At 50.8% G+C, this 25,609-nt stretch overlaps 1 protein-coding gene across 9 annotated transcripts in view; it reads right to left on the bottom strand.

Annotated features, from left to right (window-relative positions):
- Positions 1 to 25,609, bottom strand: part of BCOR (BCL6 corepressor) — a 58,619-nt gene that overhangs the window by 1,681 nt on the left and 31,329 nt on the right. For 5 of the 9 annotated variants that reach the window (XM_090123776.1, XM_031594576.2, XM_090123779.1 and 2 more), the window contains exons 4-14: positions 22,674 to 25,487; positions 21,934 to 21,987; positions 21,322 to 21,505; positions 15,803 to 16,084; positions 15,056 to 15,409; positions 11,642 to 11,970; positions 11,048 to 11,308; positions 6,626 to 6,792; positions 1,745 to 1,890; positions 739 to 816; positions 380 to 530 (exon numbers count right to left, since the gene is read on the bottom strand). In XM_090123776.1, coding sequence (XP_089979902.1) covers positions 380 to 530; positions 739 to 816; positions 1,745 to 1,890; positions 6,626 to 6,792; positions 11,048 to 11,308; positions 11,642 to 11,970; positions 15,056 to 15,409; positions 15,803 to 16,084; positions 21,322 to 21,505; positions 21,934 to 21,987; positions 22,674 to 25,487 — 4,820 coding nt within the window. The remainder of the gene's footprint in view (positions 1 to 379; positions 531 to 738; positions 817 to 1,744; positions 1,891 to 6,625; positions 6,793 to 11,047; positions 11,309 to 11,641; positions 11,971 to 15,055; positions 15,410 to 15,802; positions 16,085 to 21,321; positions 21,506 to 21,933; positions 21,988 to 22,673; positions 25,488 to 25,609) is intronic. The other 4 variants (XM_031594578.2, XM_031594580.2, XM_031594577.2 and 1 more) reach the window with 4 other exon arrangements.

Genomic DNA, 25,609 nt, shown 5'->3' with positions numbered 1-25,609 from the left:
GAATATAACAGAGAATAAAACTTTTCAGGTCTCTGCTTATTATTATTATTATCATAGAATCTTCTGTAAGGTGTTTGACCTCATTCAGAGTTGAAACAAGTTCTGCTGCAGCACCTAGAACAGCAGTAATGCTGTCGTGTTGACAATCCCAGAAGTATGTCTGCTCAGCAAAGCAGAATTTATTCATTAAATAAAATTAAGAACACTTTACAGACATCAATGCCAATTTAAAGCACTAGAACTGCTTGCATTTGGGGATGTTATACCAGGTGTCTGGCTGGAATGAGGGAAGGAATTTGTGTTCAAATGTCATTCATTCTGCTATGCAGCAGAGATGAGCTGCTGCCATCCCAAGCCCAAAACCTGTATGTGTTCTTACCCCTGAGAGAGACACACTTGTATGTTGTAACATGGCAAGGGAGGCTCATCTGAAAATTCAAACTCAAACACATCGCTAAAGCCATCTTCGTCTTCCTCACCCGGGCCAGGGGGGTTTGCCAAGACATCAAATCCGGATTCATCTTTTGGATCTAAATAAAATTGAATAAAGAGACCAAGTCAACATTTAAGAGACCGCTGCAGGTCTTGCTTCCTTTCCAATAATATGATCTGTAAAAAAAATTGGTTTGCTTCCTTCCTAACTTCCTCTGCCACAAAAACAAGCCAGCCTCCATCCCCACCTGCTGCATGCTTTGGAAGTCTCCACATACAAAGAGATAAAGGGTAACATTTGCTTACCACACACAGAGCTTCCATAGAAGTCCCAGTACAAACCAGGGTCATCAACACTTCGACCTTGCAGGTCAGTTAAATACTCTGGAGAGGAAAAAACAACAACAAAAACATACTGATGAGAACAAAAAGCTGGCAAGTTTAGCAGACCATGTGTCATACAGAGTCCCACCATGCATACTTCAAGCCTTCCACCAGAACAAACTCAGTGTATTCCTGATGCACACACTACATCATGCACATGCCATCCTTAAAATATGCCTGGAATTTGCTTCTCCCTGCATCTCTTCTCCCATCACATGAAACTATGACCACATATAACCATATGACATCACATAACCACCCTGGGTCTGACAGAGATGGACCTAACCTCAAGCTGCAGTAGCTGACAGTGACCTTTTATTTCTGTGAAATGTGGGATCTGCCATGCTTTTTGGCCTACAGTTACTCTGGACGTCGACTTGGGGGTGAAGCAGGGGCCACAAAGAAACTGATGGAAAAAGCTTTTCCCTACAGCTATGTTTAGGAGATCAAAGTATGCTACACAGACATAACTTGTGAGATTTGAACACTGAGCTGGTGAAAAAACACTGGGATTCAAGACACCAAGAAGTCTACAGTACTGGTATCCTGACACACCTATGTGTTCTCTGTGCTGATACATGGGTGAGTGCTTAAACTCATTGACTGTGAGTACTGGAATCTCTTCCAGAGGTGAGGTTAGTAGGGAAAATAAGTGTCTTTAATCAAAACGAATGGGAAAACTCTTAAAAGTATGTTAGAACATGGACACAGTTTGAAGAGAAGAATGCAGGCATAATTTCATGAGATACAGAATGAAGCAGAACTTGCAAAAAGTAATATATGGGGAAAAAAGAAAGACCATGGGAAACTTGGCTGTGCTTTTGCACACAAATGGAAGCTCTGCAAGTCCCCTTCCAGGAAGCAAGGAGTAGGACTTTTTGGGACTGAAACATCACCCCATGGTCATCTGCACCCAGGAGCAACCCACCTGTGAGGAAGGTCTCCATCAGCTCGCTGTGGGTCATCTTCACAATGGTCCTCCCCGAGTACGTCGCAAGCGTTGGGTCAGCACCATAAGACAGTAACAGGCGGACGATTTCTAAGTGATCGTTTTCTACTGCATCATGGATAGGTCTAGAGAGAAGGAAAAAAAAAAGATTGCGGCGTTACACTTTGACTCAAGAATTATGCAAATGTATTTGAAAAGAAACTTCTGACTTCAGACCAAAGTTATTTATAGCGAATAACACTATTAATACAGCTGTCAATCGTCTCATTGTCAGTTTCACTCGCACAGCGCTCCTTCCCCTCTCGGTTTTTCACAGTCACACTGCTCGGGGCAGGTATTTCTGTTGCAGCTATTCACGGCCTTACACATTTTGAGGGCCGGTACAATAATTACAGCCCTGTAACAGAAAGCAGGAGTTTGCACGATGCCTCACAAACATCGTTTTGCTGCAAGTCACTCTGCCGCTCCAAATCTCTGTCCATTTAGCAGCGTGTTGCGCAGCACAGACCCATTCAGCCTGCCTTTAAAATTTATTATACGTAACGGGGAGCAGTCTGGAAGCAGAACCTATTGCCCCCTGACTAATGAAGACGTGCTAAATCCCATCATTTCCCAGGATAGCGAGGAGCAAGGAACGGAACACAGCCAAGCCCAGGGGCGAGCAGCCACAGCAACTGCGCTCCTCTCCCTCCCTTCAGGCTGCTGAGCAGAAACGCGGCTGCCCCTGGCAGATCACAAGTCTAGAGAGAGAAGGACGGCTGCAGCCAGCACCGCGTGCTGCCTGCCTGCAAAACTCGCCAAGCCGCATCACGAGGAAACCTCATCTGGAAGTGGAGCAAGCGAAGCTCTCGGCTCTGTGTGCCAAGTGGTGCTGGCTGCTCACCAGGGCCGAGCCCCCCACCACACGCGGCAGCATCCCTGCTATGTGAGCACTGCATTGGTGTGGGCTGGCGGCCAGGGAGTGAGAGGGGAGTGGTGGCTGCACAAAACAGCGAGGGGCCGGGGCACAGAAGGGGACAGCCACTGCCTTCACATCTACTGTGGAGTGGGGCTGTTAGGAAGGAGATTTGAAATGCAGCATCTCGCAAAGAAATATGTTCCAGGTGTGCTTATTCCAAGTGCTTTCCAGTAGGCTGTGATGTAGGATGATTAACACTGGGGACACGAAGCACTCACACTTGCTCCCATCTCACTGGAAAGCCGTGCGCAGTTCTGCTGTTAACATGCACACGCTACGCTGACATTAAGAGGTGAACACAGAGTGTGGAGCTCGTTCCCTGCAGAGAGAGGGCTCACTCCATGCCAAGGGTCAGAGCACCCCTCATCAATCTCTCCAACATCACACTGAAACAACACGATGCCCTGAGAAAGATGGTGCCACACTGCCTTGCACCCCAGGCAGCTTTCCCTCAACACTTAGCACTTGTGCAGCAGCAACACACCCACACCAAAACACTACCATCCCCATCGGCACAGAGCATCCCATGCCAAAAACCTGGCAGGGCACAGGGAAGGGTACACGCAGTGTTCCAAGACTGAGTACATTTCTATCCCCTACTCACTCACGTTACTGCAGTTTTTAATGGTGAACTGTTTTCCATTTTATTTCAGAATTAGGATTTTCTGGTTTCATTCGGAGTGGGGGAAGGACTGTGGGTTTATTGGTTTGTGGGTTTTCTTGTTTGTTGTTTGTTGTCTTTTTTTTTTTTTTAACTGACTTACCTAAGTGGCTTTAGAAGCAGTAATGAATTCAAGATGATTGCTTAAGTTATTAAAAACAGCATCTCAGTCACTGCCCGGTGTTTCCATCGATTTAACAACACCCGGCCAAGTTTATTAAAGAAGAAAACCCCGGGAGGGAGCCTCTCTCCCCTCTGTACAGCTGAGCAGGGTGCTGCAACCAGGCAGCAGTGGGATGGAGCAGCCCCATCTCTGCCGCCCACAAAGCACCCTGGCACAATCTGCATTTTACGAAGGCTATGAGAAGGAAAGGCGCAGCAAGGTCGTGCAGAAGGAGGAAGAACGATAAATAGAAGGAAGCGAAGGAAGGAAAGAAAATGTTGGCAGGGAGAAAAAAAGGAGAGATTCACGCAGATAAGGCAGTAATGGGGCACTGACAGGATCCTTTATTGTTAGAACAGCTTTTTGGCAGGCTCACTGGTGGGATCGTGTGAAGGATACCCACATTTGCTTCTCCCACCATGGCAGGCAAAGGAAGGAATGTTTTTCCATCTTGATGGAGAGTACCACCCTATTTGTAGGATGCAGAAGTGAGTGCTGGAGCTAGCGACTTTCTGACATGAGAAAAAGATCTCTGTGAGTCCTCTCCTGCCCTCCTTTGCCCATATAATCTTTTCTGCCCTGAGCACTGAAGAAATAAACACTCTCTACCCCTAACAGTACCGTTAACAGCAGTACAGCCTGTTTTTAAAACATACCCTTCAAAAAGGCCCCAGAAGGGTCTGGGGGACATTCAAGAGCAGCGACATCCTACAGCAGACGCGCATCTCAGCCACTCCGATGTACCATCCAACCTTTACTACTATTTTTACTGCTCCTCGAGTCAGGAAAACATTTCTTTGGGCGTTTATCATTCCACCACCAAAATTATAAACACCACCAAAATTATAAAGGGTTTGCTCACAGCCTTCTAGGCACCATCCAGATTTCCTCGCTGCAGTAAGAGGCCTCGTTACTCCTACCAACACCAACCAGAGGGCGTGGAGCGAGCCACCTCGGCACGTTGTCTGCTGGCAACAGCTCAGCATCCCCCAACATACATTTAGAGAAAAGGAGGAAAACACTGCAGCCTGTTTCCCTACACAGGGAAGCACAGCAGCACAGACCCAAGTGTCAGGAACTGGAACCAAACCGAGCCCTCCTGACACACTGACCAATGGTGACACTGCGGGCTCACGCTGGCTGCCCGAGCAGCATGCTGAATGAGCTCACTATTGCTGCCCAGGGATTCAAGAGCTCCCAGAGTGACCAAAAATATCTCTGGCTGATGAGTGGACTGGGGAGGTGCAGGAGGGGACAACGAAGCACATTCAGTGCAGTTACAGAAGCAGGGGTGGAGTGTTAAGTCTTTGATGATGGGGTTTCTTTTTCTTGTTTGTTTGTTTTTAAGACATAAATATCTTTCCAATGGGGCAAGACATTCAGGAATCTAGCCATAGCCATCCCTGTTCATCGCAGAGAAGTTGGTTTAGATGGCCTTTAAAGGTCCCTCTCAGCTCAAACAATTCTATGAATCTACAAATTGGAATTTGAAAAGCAATGAAGTTGAGAAAGATTGAAACTGCTTTTCTCCCAAAAGTTTCAAGGACGAGAACTGGTTCAAGCTTCAAGATCAAAATGCGATTTGTCTTATGAATGCCAGGAGCTGCTCTGGGGAGATGGACAAGGCTGGCCCAAGTGAAAGCAGAGGCAGTTCTGCTCAGGCACTCCCTACCAAAGCCTCTGCTCTCAGTTCTGTTGGTTGTCGCACTGCAGCATCAGGCTTGCATGCACCTGGGATTTACACTGTCCATGGGGCACAATCTCAAAAAACACTAAGCCTGCCACCACAAAGCAAAGTTGAGTTCTGACAGCACATCCAGGATCAGACTATTATTACATTCACTCCTAAAGCACATTTTCCCCAAACCAGCTTTCACACAAACTAAGTTTGTTCCTGGAAGATCAACTCCGTTCCTGGAAGATCAACTCCACCTTTGAACTGAAACCCAATCCACACTTCCAGGTGGCAGTGACAGCACAGCTCCGGGCGGTTTGCTATCTGAGTTATTCGTCAGTGGGACAAACAGCTTTGAGATCCCTTTAACGGGGCACTGGGTCCCCCTTGGGGGTTTCTCCAGCCGCTGTCTTGGGGCGGCCATCAGGGCCCTGTGGATCAACCCCACAGCCCAACTTTTGTTCTGCAGACTCCTCCCTTCCCCAGCTAATGCATGAAGAGCTTAAAAACAAAAGCGGCAGACCTTAGTCATGCTGATTTTCCCTCCCCGGCTATTGGGATGGTGATGGCAAATGTGATAAACAATTTAAGATAACAAGCAGCAGGAGCCTGGTGGAATACAAAGCGACCTGTCCCCAGCACGAATAGCTGCGATCAAGTACTGCATATTCGGGGGAAAAGTTATCCCAAGGTCAGCCCCGCAGATGTGGCCAAAGGCGGCCTTAGGAGTCGGGAAGGACTTTCCATTAGGAGACGCATCAGGAGCTTAGAAAAGATGCCGAGCCACATCCTCTACATCCACAAAGCAAAATGGAAAACACAAAACAAAACCAATCTCAATATCTATTCTGTGAATACCCCAACAATTCTCTTAAGGGAAACAAAAGCCAGCACTGGCACTAAAAAAATCAATCCAAAATATGCAACGCGCAGATAATATGGTTTAACAGCTAAGCAAAACAACATTTTTATATAGCACATATAGGGCTTGCACACCCAATCGCTGCAAAAGCCTGAAGTGCTCTTAAAAGTAACACCACTAACAAGGCAAAGACCACTCTTTTGGCACAATTCAAAGGACCTGGAGCACAGACAAATGGAGCTGCAGCTCAAGTATCATTCCTTCCTGCCCTGCAGCTGGGGATTTCACAAACTCTTTAAAAAAAAAAACAAAAAACAAAACTTGTTAAAATTCCCAGGAGAAAAAAAAAAAAACCCACGCTGCACTGAATTTGAGGCACAACAATTCCAGCACTCCATCACCCTGAGAGCCTGAGGCCTGGCCTCAAAGACAAGGGGCAGAGCAGCACTGCAACCCTGGGAGCTTCACACAAGCTTGGGAGCAGAAGGCAGAGGTACAGGCACATCCCCATGTGGCCATCACGGTGCCGGGTGCTGCTCACCTGGTTCCATCCTGCGCGCTGCAGTTGACATCAGCCCCGTACTCGAGGAGGTGCCGCACGATGCTCAGCCAGCCCCTGGCACAGGCTTCGTGCAGGGCACAGTAACCCGCGTTGTCACGGTGGTTGACATCGCAGACCTTGTTTTCCAGACAGTACAGCACCACTTCCTGGAAAGAGCAGAGGACGAAAAACAGACACACCGAGTTATTTGTCACTGCATGGGCTTCTCTAAAGAAAAAGATTATGGAGAAGACAACACACACAATTGCTATGATAATTCCATGCATGAGGCTGGCAGCAATGCTTTGGCCCTTACACCTGCACTTCTGAGTGCAGGATTCTGCACGTGCAACAGCATCGCGGCTGACATCAGTTGGGATTGTAAAAGGAAAAAGCACGTGACCCGATGCAAAACATACTTAACACAGTTTATTACCAGGAAACAAAAAAGCCTGGCTCTATCATCACCAAGGAAATCCCATCTTCACCCACGCCGACTGCTGGCTGGAACCCAAGCTGGGCACCAGCTCCAAACAACCAACCCAGTGCTGTAAATCCAGCACCATTTGTCCTGCAGTTAGTGCACCACAGAGGAGACCAACCAAAGATTTGGGGTGATACAAGTCTTCCTCTATTTGTGCAAAAAAAACCCCATCCCAATCTGGACAGACCTGAGAAGAGCTTTTCAGTATCTGAAGGGGAACTATAAGAAGGAAAGAGACAGACTCCTTAGCATGGCCTGTTGTGACAGGATACGAGGAAATGGTTTCCAGTTAAAAGGGTAGATTTAGACCACATATAAGGAAGAAGTTTTTTATAATAGGAGTGGTGAGGCACTGGCACAGGTTGCCCGGAGAGGCAGTGGAAGCTTCATTCCTGGAGACACTCAAGGTCAGGCTGGACAGGGCTCTGAGTGACCTGATGTAGCTACAGGTGTCCCTGTTCATTGCAGGGGAGTTGGACTAGATGGCCTTTTAGGGCCTCTTCCAACTCAAACAATTCTATGATTCAGTGATTCTATGACTTCTAAGTGATGCTGTAGGTACACGCACAGCAAAATGAAAGCACTCATTGTGCATTTGCTGCTCCCAAGGATTACAAGGTACAGCAAGGATCAGGGGGGCCCTCTGCTTTGTCAAAGGACAAAAATTCAGCAAACACCAAGCACAACGCAGATATTCCTCCTGGCTTCAAATCCAGCGGAAAGCCCGCAATCAGCCGCGCTCCCAGCATCCCTGACTTGGGGACTGGTATCCAGGATACAGCATGGAGCCATGCTTCTCACAGGCCCACACCAACCAGCCTGAGAACGGAGCAGCCAGAAGCCATCCTGCCCCAAGTCTTGGCCACCATCATCCCACTCATCACCCTTAGGGGCAAGAACCAGCCCAGAGAGGAGGATGTTCTCACCTCATGCTTTCCCAAGGAAGGGTGGTGTGAAATTATACCCTAAAGGCATGACTTTCCCTGCACATCAGGCCTCCCTGCCGGGCACACAAGGGATGGATGGCTGCAGGCAGCAGAAGCCTGGCCGTGCTCAGTGCCACTTTTAGCAGGCAGTTACCGTTTAAAATAGCTTTTGCAGCTCAGAATAAGAAAAGGGCCTTTCAACTATTTCTGCAGAAGGAAAAGACTCGTTTCAGGGCAGAGGACCCACCACTGGCCAAAAACGCTAATTCTGTTGGGCAATTGTACATTAAGAGGCTATAAGAAGAATGCCATTAACCACAAAATGTAACCATAAAGCCCATAAAACTCTACATTGTTAATTAATTAAATGCCTCATTAACTTTTTCTTAACATGATTTATTCAATTCACAAAAAAATTAGCCATCGCTGCCGAATGTGGGGACATGTGGTGTTACAAACATGCTTTGGGTTCCACAAGCATCTCTCACTAACACTGGAGGAAGGCCATGAAAATGCAACAGGAAAGCTCAATGTCTGTGCCGGGTGCTCTGCTCTGCTCCCAGCCAAAGTACAGACAGACACACGGAACAGGGCGGACATGACAACCTGTGGTGCTCGGCACGGGGCTGGGCCCCAACGCAATTCCCAGTGTCAGCAGAGAGAGCCCACCAGAGCCTCTGTCCCCCCTACACCACACATTTAACTGCCTCCCCAGATACTTGTTCCCTAATCTACCAGAGAACTTCCCAAGTCCAGGCACGGACTAAAAAGCATCGAGCAAGCACACAGACGGGCAGCCTTTCTCTCCCGTCGCATTCATTACAGAAGCCGCTTGTAATTTTTTTCCGAAAAGCCTTTACGCTCCCTGTAATTCCCCCTCCTCTTTCCCCCCTCCGCAAACAGTAAATTACAGTTTTAAGACTACTATTATCTCAAGTCATTTGTTTCAAATGGTGAAAACGTAATGGATTCAAGCACGACCGCAGGCTGATGCGCAGGGCCTGGCGCAGACTCCAACCGAGGAAGCGCACGGCTCTCCCGCAGCCCCGGGTTAGCTCTGAGCACAGCGATGTGCCTTTGAATGAGCCACGGCCGCCCCTCGGCACCACCAGCTCTGCTGCTCACGGGGATGGCAGAGAACAAGCGCCTCCAGCTGCCACAGGTCACAAGCTAGCAAATCAGCTTGACCCACCCAGCTTTTTTTTTTTGGAACTTCTTGACCACTGCAATTTTTCCAAGGGATTCAGCTTCCTACTGAGCAAAGCGGTGCAACTGCTGGCTAGCAAACAGGCCAGACGCAGAGTTCCCACAGCTGCTCCAACTACCACAGCCATTTCCACTAACAGCCACAGGGCTCTTCCCCTGCTGTGCTCGTGGGGAGATCCAGTGCAGCCGCCCTCTGACAGAAAATGAAAACCCCACCCAAACACAGGTCTGCTCAAGGGCTTCGGGACCTTCACCCTGGCTGCTGGCTGCAGCCACCCTGATAAGGGCTGCAGCCAGCTCCTGCTATCAGCAAAGCAGACAGAAAGCTCTCAGCCCCTGCTTGAGCAGGACCTTGGCCCATCACAGATTTTTTGAGAAGCTGCCACTGATCTGAGTGGAGCACAGAAAGCAAAGTGCCCGGTGTCCTGTGGCAGCCCACTACACAACTGAGCGCTTGTCTCTGCAGATGCCAAGCAGGAAGAAAATACCCACTCCAACCGCACACACTGCAATACATTTTGGCTTTGGATCCATGGGAAATTTTAGATCTTAAATAATTTAAATGATGAAGATTGCCATAGTAACATTGTAGCAACTAGTGGGCTCCTCCTCCCAGCGAGAAGTGCCCCAAGCTGGAAGCAGCTGTGCACAGGGCACACACCACAGAACCACGGAATCATAAAAACTGGAAAAGACCTCTAAGATCAGTCAGTCCAACCAGCAGCCCATCACACCATGCCCACTGCCCATGTCCTTCAGTGCCACATCCACATGGCTCTTGAACACCTCCAGGGACAGTGAATCCAACACCTCCCTGAGCAGCCTGTGCCACTGCCTCACCACTCCTTCTGAGAAGAAAAGGTTTCTAATATCCAACATGCACCTCTCCTGGCGCAAACTAAGGCCATTCCCTCTCGTCCTAGCTGGAAGAAGAGGCTGATCCCCACCTCACCACAACCTCCTTTCAGGTAGCTGCAGAGTGATAGGGTCTCCCCCAAGCCTCCTCTTCTTCAGACTGAACAATCCCAGCTCCCTCAGCCACTCCTCGTAAGACTTGTGCTCCAGACCCCTCACAGCTTCACAGCCCTTCTCGGAACACACTCCAAGGCCCCAGTGTCTTTCTTGCAGTGAGGGGCCCATCCTCCTACCTGCCCTCTCCCAGAGCTGCAGGCCCGGCCGCACAGAGACCATGCCCAGGCTCCAACAAGCCCTTAAGTTCTGCTGATGCTCAGACTGATGCCACCAGTGCTGATGTTGAGGCTGTCCCTTCACCCAGCCTCACTGAGGCCAGGAATTGCATGCTGCTGCGCAAAGCCTGGCACTGCATGGCAACACCTCCCAGATCTATATACCCAAATACAAATGTCCTTTTGAGCAGCTGAGCCACTGAGTGCATCACTTTCCGATTTCCATAGCACCAGGGGGCTGCTCCGTGAGCCCCAGGCTGCCGCCACAATGTGCATGGAGCGCACCCGCGGTACATCTGAGCATGCAGGAGGACACTGAGTGCTGTGTCACACACCCATCGCTCCTTGGAGAAAAGACTGAAAAACAAAAGCCCGCTTCTAAACCACCCGCTCCTCAGCCAGGGACAAAGGCAAAAATGACACGGCTCATTAGAGATCACCTAAAAAAAAAAAGCCCCGGGTTCTGTTTGCAGATGGTTCGCATTTAGGCGGAAGCCAGGGCTGCTAATAGACCTTCACCCCGTGCTTGCAGCCCCTCCAGCAGGATGGGGGAGAGGTTTCCCGCAGCGCACCAGGCTCCCACCCATCCCGCTCGGAACACCCTCAGGAGCAAGCTCACCTCATAGCCCAGGCGGGCTGCTCGCTGCAGCAGGGTCTCACCCGCGTTCTTGTTAACGATGAGGCGGCGGGCCTCGGGCGGCATGGGCCGGCTGGGGGGGGGCTCGGGAGGGGGACTGGCCACCTGCAACGCGGTGGGCTGGGGGGGCGGCGGGGCAGGCTGCAGCCGCTCATACAGTTTCTGCTCGTAAGGCTTGGCGGGAGAAGAGTCGCAGTCCGAAGTGGGCTCCGTGCGCTTCCTCACCTTCTTCGGTACCGCCACCTGTCAAAACCATCACCGTGTTGGGGTTTCGTCTTTTATTTTTCCCTCCCTGCTTTTACAATGCAGCATTTTGCCGGCAGAGAATTACATCCTTCTGCTGGCGCTGAATTTTTTTCAAGAAGGCCCTGCAATGGCTTTTAAACGCGAGACTCCTCTATCCCCACAGCAGCAGCTCAAACGCGGGCAGGGTAAGGAAGCAAACGTAGAACGTGCAAAGCACGCACAGAAACGCCGGCGCGGAGCACTGCTGCCTGCGTGCACGCAGTGCAGTCGCTCTGTGCGTTAGCTCTGCACTCGGAGCGCTAGTGGGCAATTAAGGCTAAATAAAGATACCTTATCTTCGGCATTTTCGATATCTGTGGTGTCATCCCCTGTCAGGGATGACCTCCTCCTCCTCTCCTGCAGTGCCAAGTGTTTTGTTTTACACTGACGTTTCCCTGATGGCTTCTCGCACTCGGCGTATTTCTGCAGCAGAGACTCAGGTTGGAAATCCTCCTCTTCGTCTGTGTACAGCCCATCTGTCTTCCGGCTTTCTTTAATTTTCTGCTGTTTGGCAGCCAACCTCGAGGCTGGAGTGCAGCTTGGCTGAGCCTGCCTTTTGCTGTTTGCATTGCTGGATGAAAGGCTCTTCATGTGCGGAGACACCGGGAATACAGGCAAGCCTAAACGGGAAGGAAAGGCATTACACATTGCATGGCGCGTTAAAAGCAAAACATATTGCTAGCACTTAACACGAGCTCCTTGACTGCTTAAGAGATCTACCAATTACATTTTCAAATCATTAATATTTCAAGCGTGCCGCATTCCAATTGTAAACAGCATCCTGCAACCTAACGTCCGCTAACAGTCGCGACGCCCCGATGTGAAGAGCAGCACTCAGCTCCCTGCCGCCAGCACCCAGCCGGGGAGCGGCCGCTCCTTACCTGGGCTGCCTGCTCCAGGCACCGGGAACCCAGCGCTCCGCACCTGCGCCCCGCTGGGCTCCGCCTGCAAGGATGGAGCTGGAAGGGGGAGAGGGAGAATGCAGAGTGTGGGGGAGTCTGGTGGGACAGCAGTGAGGGCAGCGAGAGAGGGAGCATCCCTGCAGCGGTTTTAAGTCAGCACAAGAGAGGCCTGCGGGAGGATGCTCGCAAGGACAGGTTGGGTTGGTAGAGGGCTCGTTCTTATGGGCCGGAAGCCACGATGAGAAAAAGAGTGCAAGCAGGTCTGCAACAAAACAAAGACAAGAAAGTTGACTTTTTATAGCCCGAATTCCCCTCAGGAAGAGAACTGAGATGACCTCAGAATCAAGTCCTTTGCAGAAAGATGCACTGAGGGTGGCTGGAAAGGAAGGGACACTTCAGCCTGACAATGCCACACCACTGAGAGAAGGTGCGGAAAAAACCCACAGCACTTGTAAGAGGCTCTTCTCACCGAGGAGTCTCTGAAGTGATGCTGCTTTCAGAAGAGAAGAGGTGGCAGGAGCAAACAAGGCACCAGGCTGCTCCCAGAACTGAAACCTTTATTTAAAGAGGCGTGATCCAGAGCCAGCTGGTAACAAAAAATCTAGAATGCTCTCAGAGGGCAGCTTCACACTTCTACCTTCCCTTAAATAGAGCTGCAAAGGCAACTTGCAGAAGACTTTCTGGATTAAAGATGAAAACAGAAATCCCTCAGTTCTTTGGAGCCACTTTCTAGAAAAAGATGCACACGGTGGTGTGCCAGCCAGATGTCGCCGAGTTTATGGGACACATGATGTGCAGATTGTGCACCAAAATCCAGTGAGCCTCCAGGCTCTGCAGCTGGGCAGGATGCCTCCCAGCTGAGGGCTGAGCCCACCGCTGCGGGGCCGTCCTTCCAGCACCGCAGACCTTTCTAACCACGATGGGAGAGCAGCAAGAGCGGGCAGGAATATCCCTTTAATATCCATGCAAGTTAAAAAACCCAGCCCCATGAGTGATGTGGCTTGTGGTGAGCTGACTCAGAGCAGGGCCGGCTCCCTGCCCGCAGGCTGCAGGATGCCTCGGCTGCTGCCGGCACCGCGGGCCATGGCTGGAGTACTGTAGGAGCGTGCCTCCCAGCACGGCCAGCACGTGGGAGCAGCCACAGAGAGAAACAGCCAGAGAGACAGGGTCTGCTCCTGCATTAGAAACACCTGCTTGAGGCCAGAGAGAGAAATTTGAGGACAGGTCCCGGGTGAGAAAGAACACGCAGAAGTCTCCATCCTGGCGTGACCACCACACAGTGAATGCTCTGTTGCACAACAGGGAAAACTTCCCCATCCTGGTGAACTACAGATTCAAAGGCTTACACTTCAGCGAGGCCAGCAAAGTGACCTGAACGGTTTCTAGGACCTCCACACACTGGCCACTGAGGAACAACTTAGATGGGTTTATGGTTTTATGAGAGGCTTCCAAAACCAGAAGGCTTTTCATAGCCATGGGGCGACTGAATCTCAATGCCTCTGAAGGAGGGCATGAATGGGGCGGCATCTTTTTCTCTTTCCCAAGGTTATGTGTTAAGAGAAGACTGCCACTGCCTTGGGAGGCATTGCGGGGGAAAGACGAGCATCCTCACACAATGCACCTCCTTGTTAGTGACCCTCGTTTAATCTCTACAAGATATCTCTTTCTGGAAGTACAAAGGAGAGTAGGAGATGGGCAGGGATGTCTGAGCGGATACCACGCTCACCAAGGCAGCGCATAAAGCAAGGGAGGAAGAGTCAAAGCTCCTTTTAAACTATGTCTTGATCTTCTGCTCCATAAATCCTTTCGGAGAATCTTCCCCAACAATAAGCATCAAAGTTTGGGGTTTTCTGCAGTTAGATCATCATAACAAGTAGAAAGATGGGCAAGAAGCTTTAGGACAGAACTGAAACTGGCAGCTCTGCCTGCGACTGCTTTGGAAATGCCACCCAGGAACACTGTCCCCAGTGCAGGGTGACCTGGCTTCGGTCCTGCCCTTGGTGTGGGACAGCAGGACCCCTTCCTTCTGCTTCTCCCTCTCGAGGGGGTCTCAGCAATGCCACCAGCTTGATGGAGCTACCAGCCCTGGGGAGCCCAAGCATCTGCCTGGGAGCTGCCCCACCATGGCCTCTCCCCAGGACAGGGACTGAGCAGAAAGGAGGAGAGAGGGCAGGGAAAGGGGACACTGGGGAAACAGTCAGAAACAAAACCAAGGAAATGGCATGCCCCTTCAGGAGGTGACCGCACACGAGAGAGCCTGAGTACCTGGGATCGTGGGGCTGAGAGGATGCCCGGAGCAAACCAGGGAGGATGGTGAGCCTGGCTCCGGCCCCAGGAAGAAGAGGCAGGGAAGCACAGCAGCGTGCAGAGTGACGGAGACACTGGGTTCCCGGACACACCGCTGGTAGCTGTCCCAATGCTGCCCACCCCACCACTCTGATCGCGCACCCAGACTGAGAGTCTGCTCCCTCCCTGCCTCCCTCGCCCACCACCACCATACACACCCCCCATCTCCTCTAGAGAAACAAACTCCATCTCCATGTTATCTACGAGAGGGTTATTTAAAGCCAGAAGGCACACACACGCACAAACACGTAGTTACACACACATACACAAACACATTTGCTTGTCTGCCAAGTATCAGCTACGGTGCAGCTCGTACAGAGGAGGTGTCAGTGCTTACACAAAGATAGAGAGATAGATACTTTTAAAATAAAGCTCTCGACAGTTCCTTAACATCGGTGGCAGCATGCGTCACAGTAAATGCTAAAGCCAGCGGGTTTCCCTAGTAGTCTCTGCATACCTTGTTCATTGTCACTTGTTTTGAGGGACTCTTCAGACCAACTTCTATTGCTTTTGGCCTCTGACCTTTTCTTGGTGTGCCTTTCTTCTGTGAAGTCTTTGACCTTTGCAGTGGCCTCTGGCTGAACAGCCTCAGCTAAATCTTTCCTGCTTTGCCGGCCCAACTTGCCGGACGGGGATCTCTCTGGTGACACCTGCTGCTCCCATAGTTCCCTAAGATGCTGCAGGTGACGCTGCTTTTTGGGATGGAGCCCTGTTAATTCAATGCACACCTTCAGGTTGGTCACCTCATTACAATTGGGCTCTTCTAAGTGGTTAGAGGAATTGTTTGTCATTTCCCTCTCAGGCCAGTCATCTAATGGAAAAATAACTAAAAATTAATCAAAAGGCCCCCTCAACTTAAAACAAAAGCTACATTTCACTTTCGGGGCATATAGTCTCACCGCACTATGCATTTTAAAGGTTTGCTCATTAAGGGTTACATGCACTACAGTAACTCGCACTGCTGTGGCTACAGTGTCCAAGGACTAGTGCTTTACCCGTGTATACCAGGGCTTTTATATATACGTATATATATATACACGCACATATATATACATACATATATATACATATATATAATTGTAAGTGAAATGACAGTGCTCACATTAGTAACTATCAAGTTCAAAAATGGAAACACATTAAGCCAAAGGGATGTTCCTTTCACAAGACATTCCATGAGAGAGACCACAGCAAAATGCCACCTTACCTTTGGAGCTCTTCTTCTTTTTTGCCTTTGATATAAATTCATCCTGCAGCTCGTCCACAAAGCCCTCGCTTTGGCTGCCATCGTTTTGCACTCTCTCACCAGAGTGTTTACGCTTCCTGTCCAGACGCGGACATGGATGTTGGCCAATCTCTTCTGTTGGCTGGTCTTCCGCTTTGTCGTATATAGAATGTCTCTCTAAATAACATTTCTCATTTGAGAGATCTTTTTCCTCCAGAGCTTCGAGAAAGTGACCTTGGTTGTTTTCTGCACTAGCAAAGTTACCTAAAAATAAAATAGAATAAAGACATAGTAAGTGCAAAACAATTCATTGTGAGAAAGCCGAGCTCTCTGATCTCTTCAATGTCATCCCTATCACGAGTTAGGGTTTATGAGGCACGCAAGTAAACATGGAATCATACTTCAGAACAGCTCTCTGGCCAGCCTAACCCAGCAGCTTTCTCAACCGCTACATACAAATCCCCAAAAGTAGGATTCTCACTGCTGTTTACACACCAGTTGGAGAAGTACAAAACTCACAATACTTGTAGCCATAGAAACATCACAATATATTTTTTAAAATAAAGAAACATCGTTACATATTAAAAGCACAGACCCTTTTCAGCAAGCAACCTCGCCCCCGAGCCTTGCTAAGTAATAACCCAAGCTACACTTTGCAATGACTTTCTTTTCAAAAATACTCTCTGATTATAATAATGCATCATTTTTCCACTAATTCATAATTGTTCCCTAACTTCGCACATGGAAATGCAGATTCTGGCTTAAAAGCATTTGTCCCTTCTTCTGGAGATATAAGTGGGAAACGGCACATGCACACTCAGACGCGGGAATACCACTAAGAATAGCAATGGTATTTTGCAAAAAGCACTACTTGAATCCAAGGTTATAAAAAGGCTTCCTCACATAAAGCAATCAGACAGACGTGATCCTTATCATTTCCTTAACAAAAAAAAAAAAAAAGCACTCACTCAGGGAGGATTTTCAGGGATAGCGACCAGGTGAGCGCTGAAAGGTGTGCTAGGATGTGGCCTGGCAAGGCAACACAGAAACACTGTGCTGCCATAGTTTCTGTGCCTGGTCCTCTTCCTCAAAATTTAAGGACAGACAAAGTGATTTTAAATGGATGCTTGGGTCCCAGGCCCTTCCCCAGGCACCTGCAGCCCCCAGCGCAGCCTGAACGCATCCCTCCTTATCCCCAGAGCTGCAACTTCCTGCAGCTCTGCCAACACTCGCTGCTTTCACCATGCCCTTCAAATGCAGAAAGAGCAGATGGGGGGAGGGGGAGAAGCAACAGCCCCTCCCTAATGAGATTTTTCTTCACTGCAACTTGGAAAAGGCTCCAAGCGGCACCCAGCAGTTTGCAGGCACCAGGAGACACCTCAGAGTTGCTCGACGCCTGCAGGGCTGTTGTATAAAACAGCAGAAGATATCTGGCCAAGAAAAATCACAACACAAGCTGACTTTTTCCAGCCACGTGTTGGGATGTTCAAGCCACTCTGCCATCAGGCACCCCCACGTCCCCCAGAACAAGAATGCGTTTGGGAAGAAGCTGGCAGGCACCTCCCAGTGCAGCCCGCACAGGGTCACAGGCAGCAGCAGCCTGCGGAGGCTTCGGTCGCTCTTAATCTTCGGCCTCGCAGGAAGCAGCGATCTAATTCCAGCCCGCTGCCACCGCAGGCAACCGCCTCTGTATTAATTCCTTCTCTGCTGGAGGAGGGAGGGAGGGCCTGGCACGGGGAGGCAGTGCCGAGACGCAAGGCAGAGGGCAGGGACGGCAGAGGGCAGGGACGCCCGATCCGTGCTGGCTGACAGCTCTCCCCCACTGGCACTGCTGGCAGGCTGAGGAGCAGTGACACAGCCAGACCCCTGTGCTCGCTAATCCGTGTTGCATAACTGCCCCACAGAGCTGAGCGGGGCCACGGTGCTGTGCGGGGCTCATCCAAGCTCCCTGTCAAGTGTGTTCCTGCAGTCTGTGAGGAGCACTGTGAGCACCGAGCCAACAGGAGGCCTGGCAGCACTTGTGTGCCCAACAAGGACAAGGAGAAGTTGTTTGTGCTTTTCATCTGACTCCCTGTATTCAGGTGGGGTATTAAGGAGAATTTCTTCTCAGAAGGAGTAATGAGGCAGTGGCACAGGCTGCCCAGGGAGGTGGTGGAGTCACACCCCTGGAGGTGTTCAAGAACCGTGAGGATGTGGCACTGAGAGACACGGACAGTGGGCATGGTGTGATGGGCTGACAGTTAGATTGTCTTAGAGGTCTTTTCCAACCTTAATGATTCTACAAGTACAACATCCTTTTCTCTGCCCTAGGTGGAAAACAACAACATGCTTTGAGCCTTCCTATCCTCATTATTCAACCAGCGAAGAGGTAGCCAGAAACAGAGGATAAATGCTGAGTTCTCATAGCAACACACCTCTATGAGCAAGGAGATTAAACTCTCAAACGTGTTCCTGCCTCAGCCCTCAAGCATTGCGACTCTCACCGCACCGTGAGAATGAACACCAACACCACAAACCATGGTTGCTGCCCTACGACAGTACGGATGAGGGGGCTCCTTCACACATGGCTTCTGCCTGGAGCCACATCTCAGTACACTGGCTCACGAGAAGCAGTTCCACACGCGCAGCAAAAAAAACCACGCACAAACTTTCCTTTGTTTTTTTTTCCACCTTCCTGTTGCCGTCAGCTGTTTGAGACTGGGGCCTCCCATGCAATGCAAACAAGGAAACACATCGTCGTGTTTGAGCTGCAGTTCTTTTGTTCAAATAACATGGCAGCTAAAAACAGCATTTCCTCTTCCCCGCAGCTACCTCGCACTGCACTCACTTAGGCAAGGCAGTCTTTATGCATACCTGTGCCGTAATGACAGCCCAAGTGCTACAAACCAGCACCCAGATCACGACACAGTCAGAAAGTCACCTTCAGCACCAAATCCAGAGCATCCAACATGTCAGAGAAGACCCAGTTGTTTTGTGTCTTTTTTCTCCAAGCATCTCTGCTTGGGAACTTCCCTGATCTGTTTCCTCCTGCCCCAACAAACACACTACCGCTGTCTCCCTGCAAAGCCATTTTTCCTCCTTTTTTGCATCGTGTGAAGGCAGTAACTGCACAGGGCATGGGACACGCTCGCTGCTGTGACCTCCCATTTGCCCAGGCATACTCACAGTCCAGCAGCTCAGATGAGCAGAAGGCTGCTGGGCCACATGTACAGTGGCACCTCGTTCCGATGCTGTCCATCAGCCAACTGCAGCTTTCACTTTCACGCATAGAAACTGCTTCAACTTTTTTCCTCACGCCTTAAAACCAGGTTTTTAACCTATCAAGTCCCATTCTTCCCGGTTAAGGATTAAATGGGCAGTGTCTTCCTGCTATAAAATGAGATGAGCGGGTAATTATGCTCCCCGATGAGGAAATTCATGGCTTGCGGAATGCATTCAATCTTTCACACTCCGGTATGATTTTCAGCATCGCTCCGAGAGCTGTGCTGCACGCCAACATGCGATCATCACATGCCCGTATTGATGCGCGTGTCCATGCCAATAGCTTAAATCACTTGATCTCCGAACAATTCTCTGACTCATGACATATGCATCCTATAATTTATCGTGTTTGTGCTATGGAAATGCACCGAAGAAGCATTGCCTCAGCAACATTTACAAGTCACCTTGGCAACAAAGCAGCTTCGCTGCTGTTCTCGTAATACCCAGGAAAACCTGAACAAGATGGGAGAGAATCAAAGCACCTCAAATTAGAGGTGTTTAGATTTCCTCAGCTTAGATTTCCCCGTATCGGGGCAGCACACCATCTGCCTAAAATCAGGCACGAACTTCTGGCATAGCACGGTGAGGCAGTGCTGCAAAGCTCAGTGCTGCCAAGTCAGAGTAAAAGTTGAAGGAATCAGGCATAGCCTTCATTTGCCTCAAAAATAAGTCAGTGTGCGTTCTTCACACCTAAGCAAAACAACCATTCTCGAGGGTGCCTTAACGGAAGAGCCTGCAACCCATCGGGTGCCTCTCCGAGCATCGCCTGCCGCGTTACCCAGCCTGCTGCCGTTGCACCTGCAGCAGCGAGCCGGCCCCGCGCTGCAGGCACATTAGCAAGCTTTCACGCCAAACACAACAGCGTGGTTAGGAACTGGAGGAAACGGGAAGCAAACAGCATTTCTCCCCTGATCACAGGGAACAAGCGAAAGAGTGAGGTGTGCGTGGCTCGGCAGTGGTGTGCTGGGAGCTGCAGCTTGAGGCATGCCGAGCCACAGGCAGCCGGGGGCCTCCTGATTTATCTGCTGCTGTCCCCGGGGGCAGGAGGTGAAACACCACGATAAAAAACGTACTGAGGGCTGAATGTGTGCCTGTAAACACTGTCGGTAGCACGGGCAGGCATGCTGGAAAGGAGTTCTGATGTTAGGGGCTTATAGCTTCAGCCAAACTCTGAAATTCCCCCTAACCAGAGCACATCAGCAGCAGGGAGGAACAAACTAACAAGACTGAGCACACTTCTGCCTCAGACACGCCGTAGCCAGCAGACTCGGGAACAGGGGACCTCCACAAGTGATGATTTAAGGACGTACTGTAACTCCAGCCTTTGGTGAGGGCAGCACAGGGGGGCAGGCAGCATACTGTGCGTCCTTTGCTCCTGGATCCAATCGGGGGAGCGCCAGCTGGGTGCTGCCCTTCCTCCCTACCGCCACTGCAGTGCACTATGATGAGGGAAATCCCACCCAGCCCCGCAGCACAACCTCCTCCCCAACGTGATGCTGCTCCATTCTGACATTCAGAATCCCCCCCCTCGCCGTCTGGCCAGACCAACCCTCATTCACGCTGCTATTTCATGGCAGCAATGCCACAGTAACTTGATTTAGGTGAGTAACAGAGCAAGCACGATTGACTGGCGTGCTCTCTGCCAAAAGCATTAAACAAAGACCAGAACAATAATTCAAAGTTATTAAATTGCCCGAATAAATTTCCTACTGGCCTTACTTGCGCATCCCTACCCACAGCAGTGCACACATTCCCCAGGCTGCCCAACGCACACACTGACAGGGGCACCACAATGCCCACGCTGCACTTCCCCTTGTTTAGCGATGCTTTCAGTGCAGGCTTTTTTTTTTTTTTTTTTTTTTTTTTGGAGCAGTTAAAAACAAAGTAGCAGCAGGGGGAACCAATCCTTTCCTTAATTACTTCGTAAAAGAAAACCAATTTGGAAACTGATGGAAGCCAGATGCTTACCAACAGTTCCCAAAATAAGAAGCGATTTTGCCCGCATAACACAAAAAAGCCAACACCAGCTATTTACTGACGCTTCCCTGCCTCCAGCGCTCCATCCCCAGCATCACACACCCCCAGGGCCAGACAGAGCCACGAGATCTGTACAACTTGCACATGCCCTGTGCCAATCAGCGACGCGGCAAGACACGGAGATCACCCCACGCCAGTTCTGCCCGAGCTGCTGCGGCACAGACACACAGACACACTTCCAAAAACCATCGAAACGCGCTTACATCTGTCACTGTCATTTTGGTCAGCAATGGCATCTTCCAGAGCGACAGGCTTTGGCTTCTTTTCACCGCTTCCTTTCAAGTTTTCCCAGTCTGCCTGGCTGAATCTGCAGACCTCTGAGTCTTTGGTAGCTGTTTGGCCTTCTCTCTCTTTCATCTCCAACTCTGAGAAGCGCATCATTGCACGCTAGAAAGAGAATTGATATGAAAAAAAAAGTCTTGCGATAAAAGCGCCTTCATTTACCTTACCTTCTATGAAAGTATTTCCAAAGAAAAAGCTGAGCCAGACAGTTAGCGTTAGAGTTTTAAGCACCTGACTTGTCAAACAGTGTTCTAGCATCGATATGCAAACAGCCACACAATTCTTTCTTAGATAAGCGTATATATATGCATATATATATATATATATAAATGTATACTGTATATAAAACAAAAACATTCCAATTTGGAGATAAAAAGAGACAAAAACAAAAAGAAATTAAAAAAAAAACAACACAAAACTGTACAATGAATAAAGACGACCATGGCCCACAAACTTCCCTTTGTGTATTTGGAAATGAAATTTAACTCAAAGGTTTATGTAAGAGTCTAGTAATAAAAATTTGAAGAACTGACCTCACAGTAAGCAGCAGGTAGACATAAAATACTGTCCTCTTGTAATCCTTCCATCTATGTAATTAAAATGGGCACTCAATGGATCATTTAGATAATTTCATCCATTTTTATAAGCATCAACCACTTCTTTTCTTAACAATGCAAAACAATTTGGCTTAACTCATCTGTTCATTAAAAGTAAAATACCTTAAGGCTATTCCTACACAGCATCTCTCTGCCATCCCTCAGCATCAGCCTCGGTACTCCTGACTACTCGCTCGCCTGGTGGAACCGTAGCGCAAGCCCCACTCCTCCATGGCCGCTCTCCTCTGCACCGCACGGCACGCCTGGCATACTAATCACAACTTGGGACACACTTTGCTAGCTGGCACTGCCGGCCGAGGCAGAGATTACAGCCACCACTAGCGCTGCCATAGCATGCACTGCATTCCTGCTTGACTCCCCTCCGCAACTGCAAACACATTTCATACATACATTAACATTTCTAGCAGATCTTATTAAGAGCCCTTTAAAACTTACTCGTGCATACATACATGAAAGTCATACATGCTGTTCTTTACGCAACCTCGCTTTAATTAACAGGCTTCTCTCGCTACATAAAACCATTCCTGACAAGCACGCCCTAGCGAAAGAATCCCTGTATTTCCCCACCTGCGCTGCTGATACCAACTGTAATACTTGACTGCGACTTACTGCAGAGAAATAATGGCAAGTGCCGCGCGTTGCACCGCAGGACTCACCTGTAGTGCCCGCTGCTCCCGGCTGAGCTGACTCGAGTCCGCGTACAGCTCGGTCGTCACACACTTGAACCGGTCACCTACATAACCAGCAGAGTTCGCGATGCGTTTTGCCAGTTTAGATGGCTTGGGTTTCAGTATTTTGCCATCAGCAGAGTCTGCGTCATCGGGTCCATCTTTGGTATAGGTCTGGTTGGTTTCGAGGCTAGGCTGCGCGGTGCCCAAGCAGAACTGCTTGGCGTCGTCCTGCGCTTTGCCAAAAGTCAGCGCGGGGCCATCGTTCTCGTGGGCAGCCTCCAGGAAGGCAGGCGCAGGCTGGAGGGCCACTCTCTCTTTGCCTTGAACAGCAGATAGGTCTTCTTTCCTCAAACCAAACAATGCTGAACTTGGGGCTTGCTTAAAATTATAGCTGTCGTGCAGATCACTATTCCTTCCAAACTCAATAAAATCTCTGTGCTGAGATGCCTGCTCTACCTTGTGCTTCGTTGGGTCGTTAGCCTGACCACCACTCTCAGCAACAAATCCAGATTTTGCTAAGCTTGCCTCACTTTTAGAATCCTGCTCATCCCGCAGGAGCTCTGGGAAGAGATGCTTGTCACTTTTGGAGGAGCTCTTGCCGTGGCCAGATCCCTGGTGTAACTTCACCATCTTATCGCTGGACGCAACCTCATAGTGCACCTTGCCACCCGCCTCCAGCAGCTCAGGAAGCCTGCCACGCAGCGAAGGATCCTCATAGCGTGCCCGCTCGTGGGACCGCGACCTCCGCTCTCCCTTCTCCTCCTTGCCCATCTCCAGCGCCGAGTGCTGCAACAACATGGGGTGCACCATCCCCATGCCCAGTGCGTCCTGGTAGGTCATGAACTCATTGCGGCCGGCTGGGAGGCTGTATGGGAGGCCAGGCTTGGGGGCGAGGTGGCCAGGGTAGAGGCTGCCATTGGGCAGCAGGACTGGGTGCGGGTAGACATGCCCCTTGCCATGCAGGGACAGAGGGCTGATGGCCAGGCCCTCCGGGACAGGGTACGGGAGGTAACTCCTGGGGTAGGGCAGATGTGGGGAGCGGAACGCCTCGTTGGGCGGCAGGAAGATGGGGCTGGAGGCCAGGGCGCTCTCGGTGGCTTTAAAGCCAGCTTCCTGGCCACAGGGCTTGGTCACCTTATTGCTGTGCTTGGCCGAGGCAGCCAGGGGCTGCCCAACGTGCTGGATGACTGAGGCTGCACTCTCCACACCACTTCTGGCCGCCTTTGTGCAATCTGTGTTGGCATTAGGAGCTGGCGAGGCCGAAGCTGGCCGTCCCCCTGCCGGCACAGTCCCTGACACGTTGCCCACCGCCGCCTCTGTGCCGCCCATCCTGGGGCAGGAGGAGCTCCGTTGCTGCGGGATCACCCAGTCCAGTGCCTTGTTCTTCAGTGTGACACTCTTGCCGCTCTCCTCACCGGGGCCGGGCCCAGGAACAATCCAAGAAGAAGGTGCCGTGCTGATGATCTCGGGCCGGTAGATGGGACAGGTCCCAGGGGAAAGGGTCTCCTTCTGGGCATCACCCCCTGGCAGCAGTGGCCCACCTCCCGCCCGGCCATGCACCAGTACCGTCGGCGGCATTTTTTTCACATGCTCCACTTTCCCGGCACCTTCAGCATCAACAACCTTTGCTGACAAGTCCAGGGGCTTGTCAGCGACATCCTTGGCCGGGGCCTGCTTCTCGAGCAGCGGGGGCGAGCGGCCGTCCTTCCGCTCATGGCTGGCCTTCCTGGCATGGGGCACCACCTGTGCCGGCCCTTCAGCAGCCTCACCGGCCTTGGGCAGCTTGCCGTTGGGCAGCCGGGCAGGTGGGAAGTCGCCACCCACGTTCAGGTAGGGCTTGGGGAGTGGGACGGAGGAGGAGGGCGACGTGGCGATGCTGGGGAAGTGTTTGTGGAACTCGGCGTAGGCATCCCCCACCTGGGCAGGCAGCGGGAGGCGAGGGGATGGCCGGGGCGAGTGCGGCAGCAGGAGTGCAGGGTCAGGTGCCAGGCCACTGGGCGCTGGCTTGGCGGCGGGGACGCGGGGCTGCTTGCTGTTCGGCAGGTGCGGGTAGGCGTGCGTCTCGACCGGTGCGCCAGGGCTGACTCCCATCTTCCATGACAGACCCTTGTCCGGACAGTGCACCAACGGCGGGATGGCTGGGGACGCCGAGGCAGCCGAGATCCTCATAGGTGAGGCGAGCGAGGAGGGGATATGGGGGGTAACGTAGTGGGAGGGGGGCAGGTAGAGGAAGCGCTCGCCGTTGGTGCAGACGGGTGAGTAGGCCAGGTGCTGCGGCAAGCTGTAGGTGGACTGCTGAGGTAGCAACGCCTTGTACATGTTCAACGAATACTTATTTGGTGAGTCAAGAAAAGGGTAGATGGTGGGCGTCGCGCCCTCCATGTAAGGGTTCACCCAGGGGAGCCGTAGGTAGCTAGCACCATTGACGCCCAGAGGGCTCTGCTTGTCGCTCGCGGCTCGGTCCAAGCCCAGCGTTTCTCCCGTCGGGACTGAGTTTTTTTGTATTCCAGGGGGCGTTTTGTAGATAGCACTGAAACCATTTGGGCCTTTTCCAGAGACAGCTGCGTTTTCTACTGCCTCGGGGGCATTAGACTTAAACTGTATCTCTGGATTTCTTTCAGGAGTAAATCCAAGACCAGCTATAGAACCTGTAGCATCCCGCGACTTTTCAGAGCCAAGTCCACACAAGCTGGAATAGACAATGCTACTAGGGACCCTGAGTCCTTCTCGCATAAGTCCAGACCTGTCCATGCTCAGAGCTGCCAGGCTGTCAATTCGATGGGCTGTAGTTGCATCCACCTTCACAGAAGAAGAAACGGTTAGTTGTGCACTCTGATAAAAAAAGGCTACCGCACAAACTACAGATACGCTGTCATTTTGAAGAGAACCACCACCAAGGCAAACACACACAGAAAACACAC

Source organism: Phasianus colchicus, chromosome 1 (genome assembly GCF_987193195.1).
Source record: "Phasianus colchicus chromosome 1, bPhaCol1.hap1.1, whole genome shotgun sequence".
NCBI classification, from domain to species: domain Eukaryota; kingdom Metazoa; phylum Chordata; class Aves; order Galliformes; family Phasianidae; genus Phasianus; species Phasianus colchicus.
This window is presented reverse-complemented; position numbering and strand designations above follow the sequence as displayed.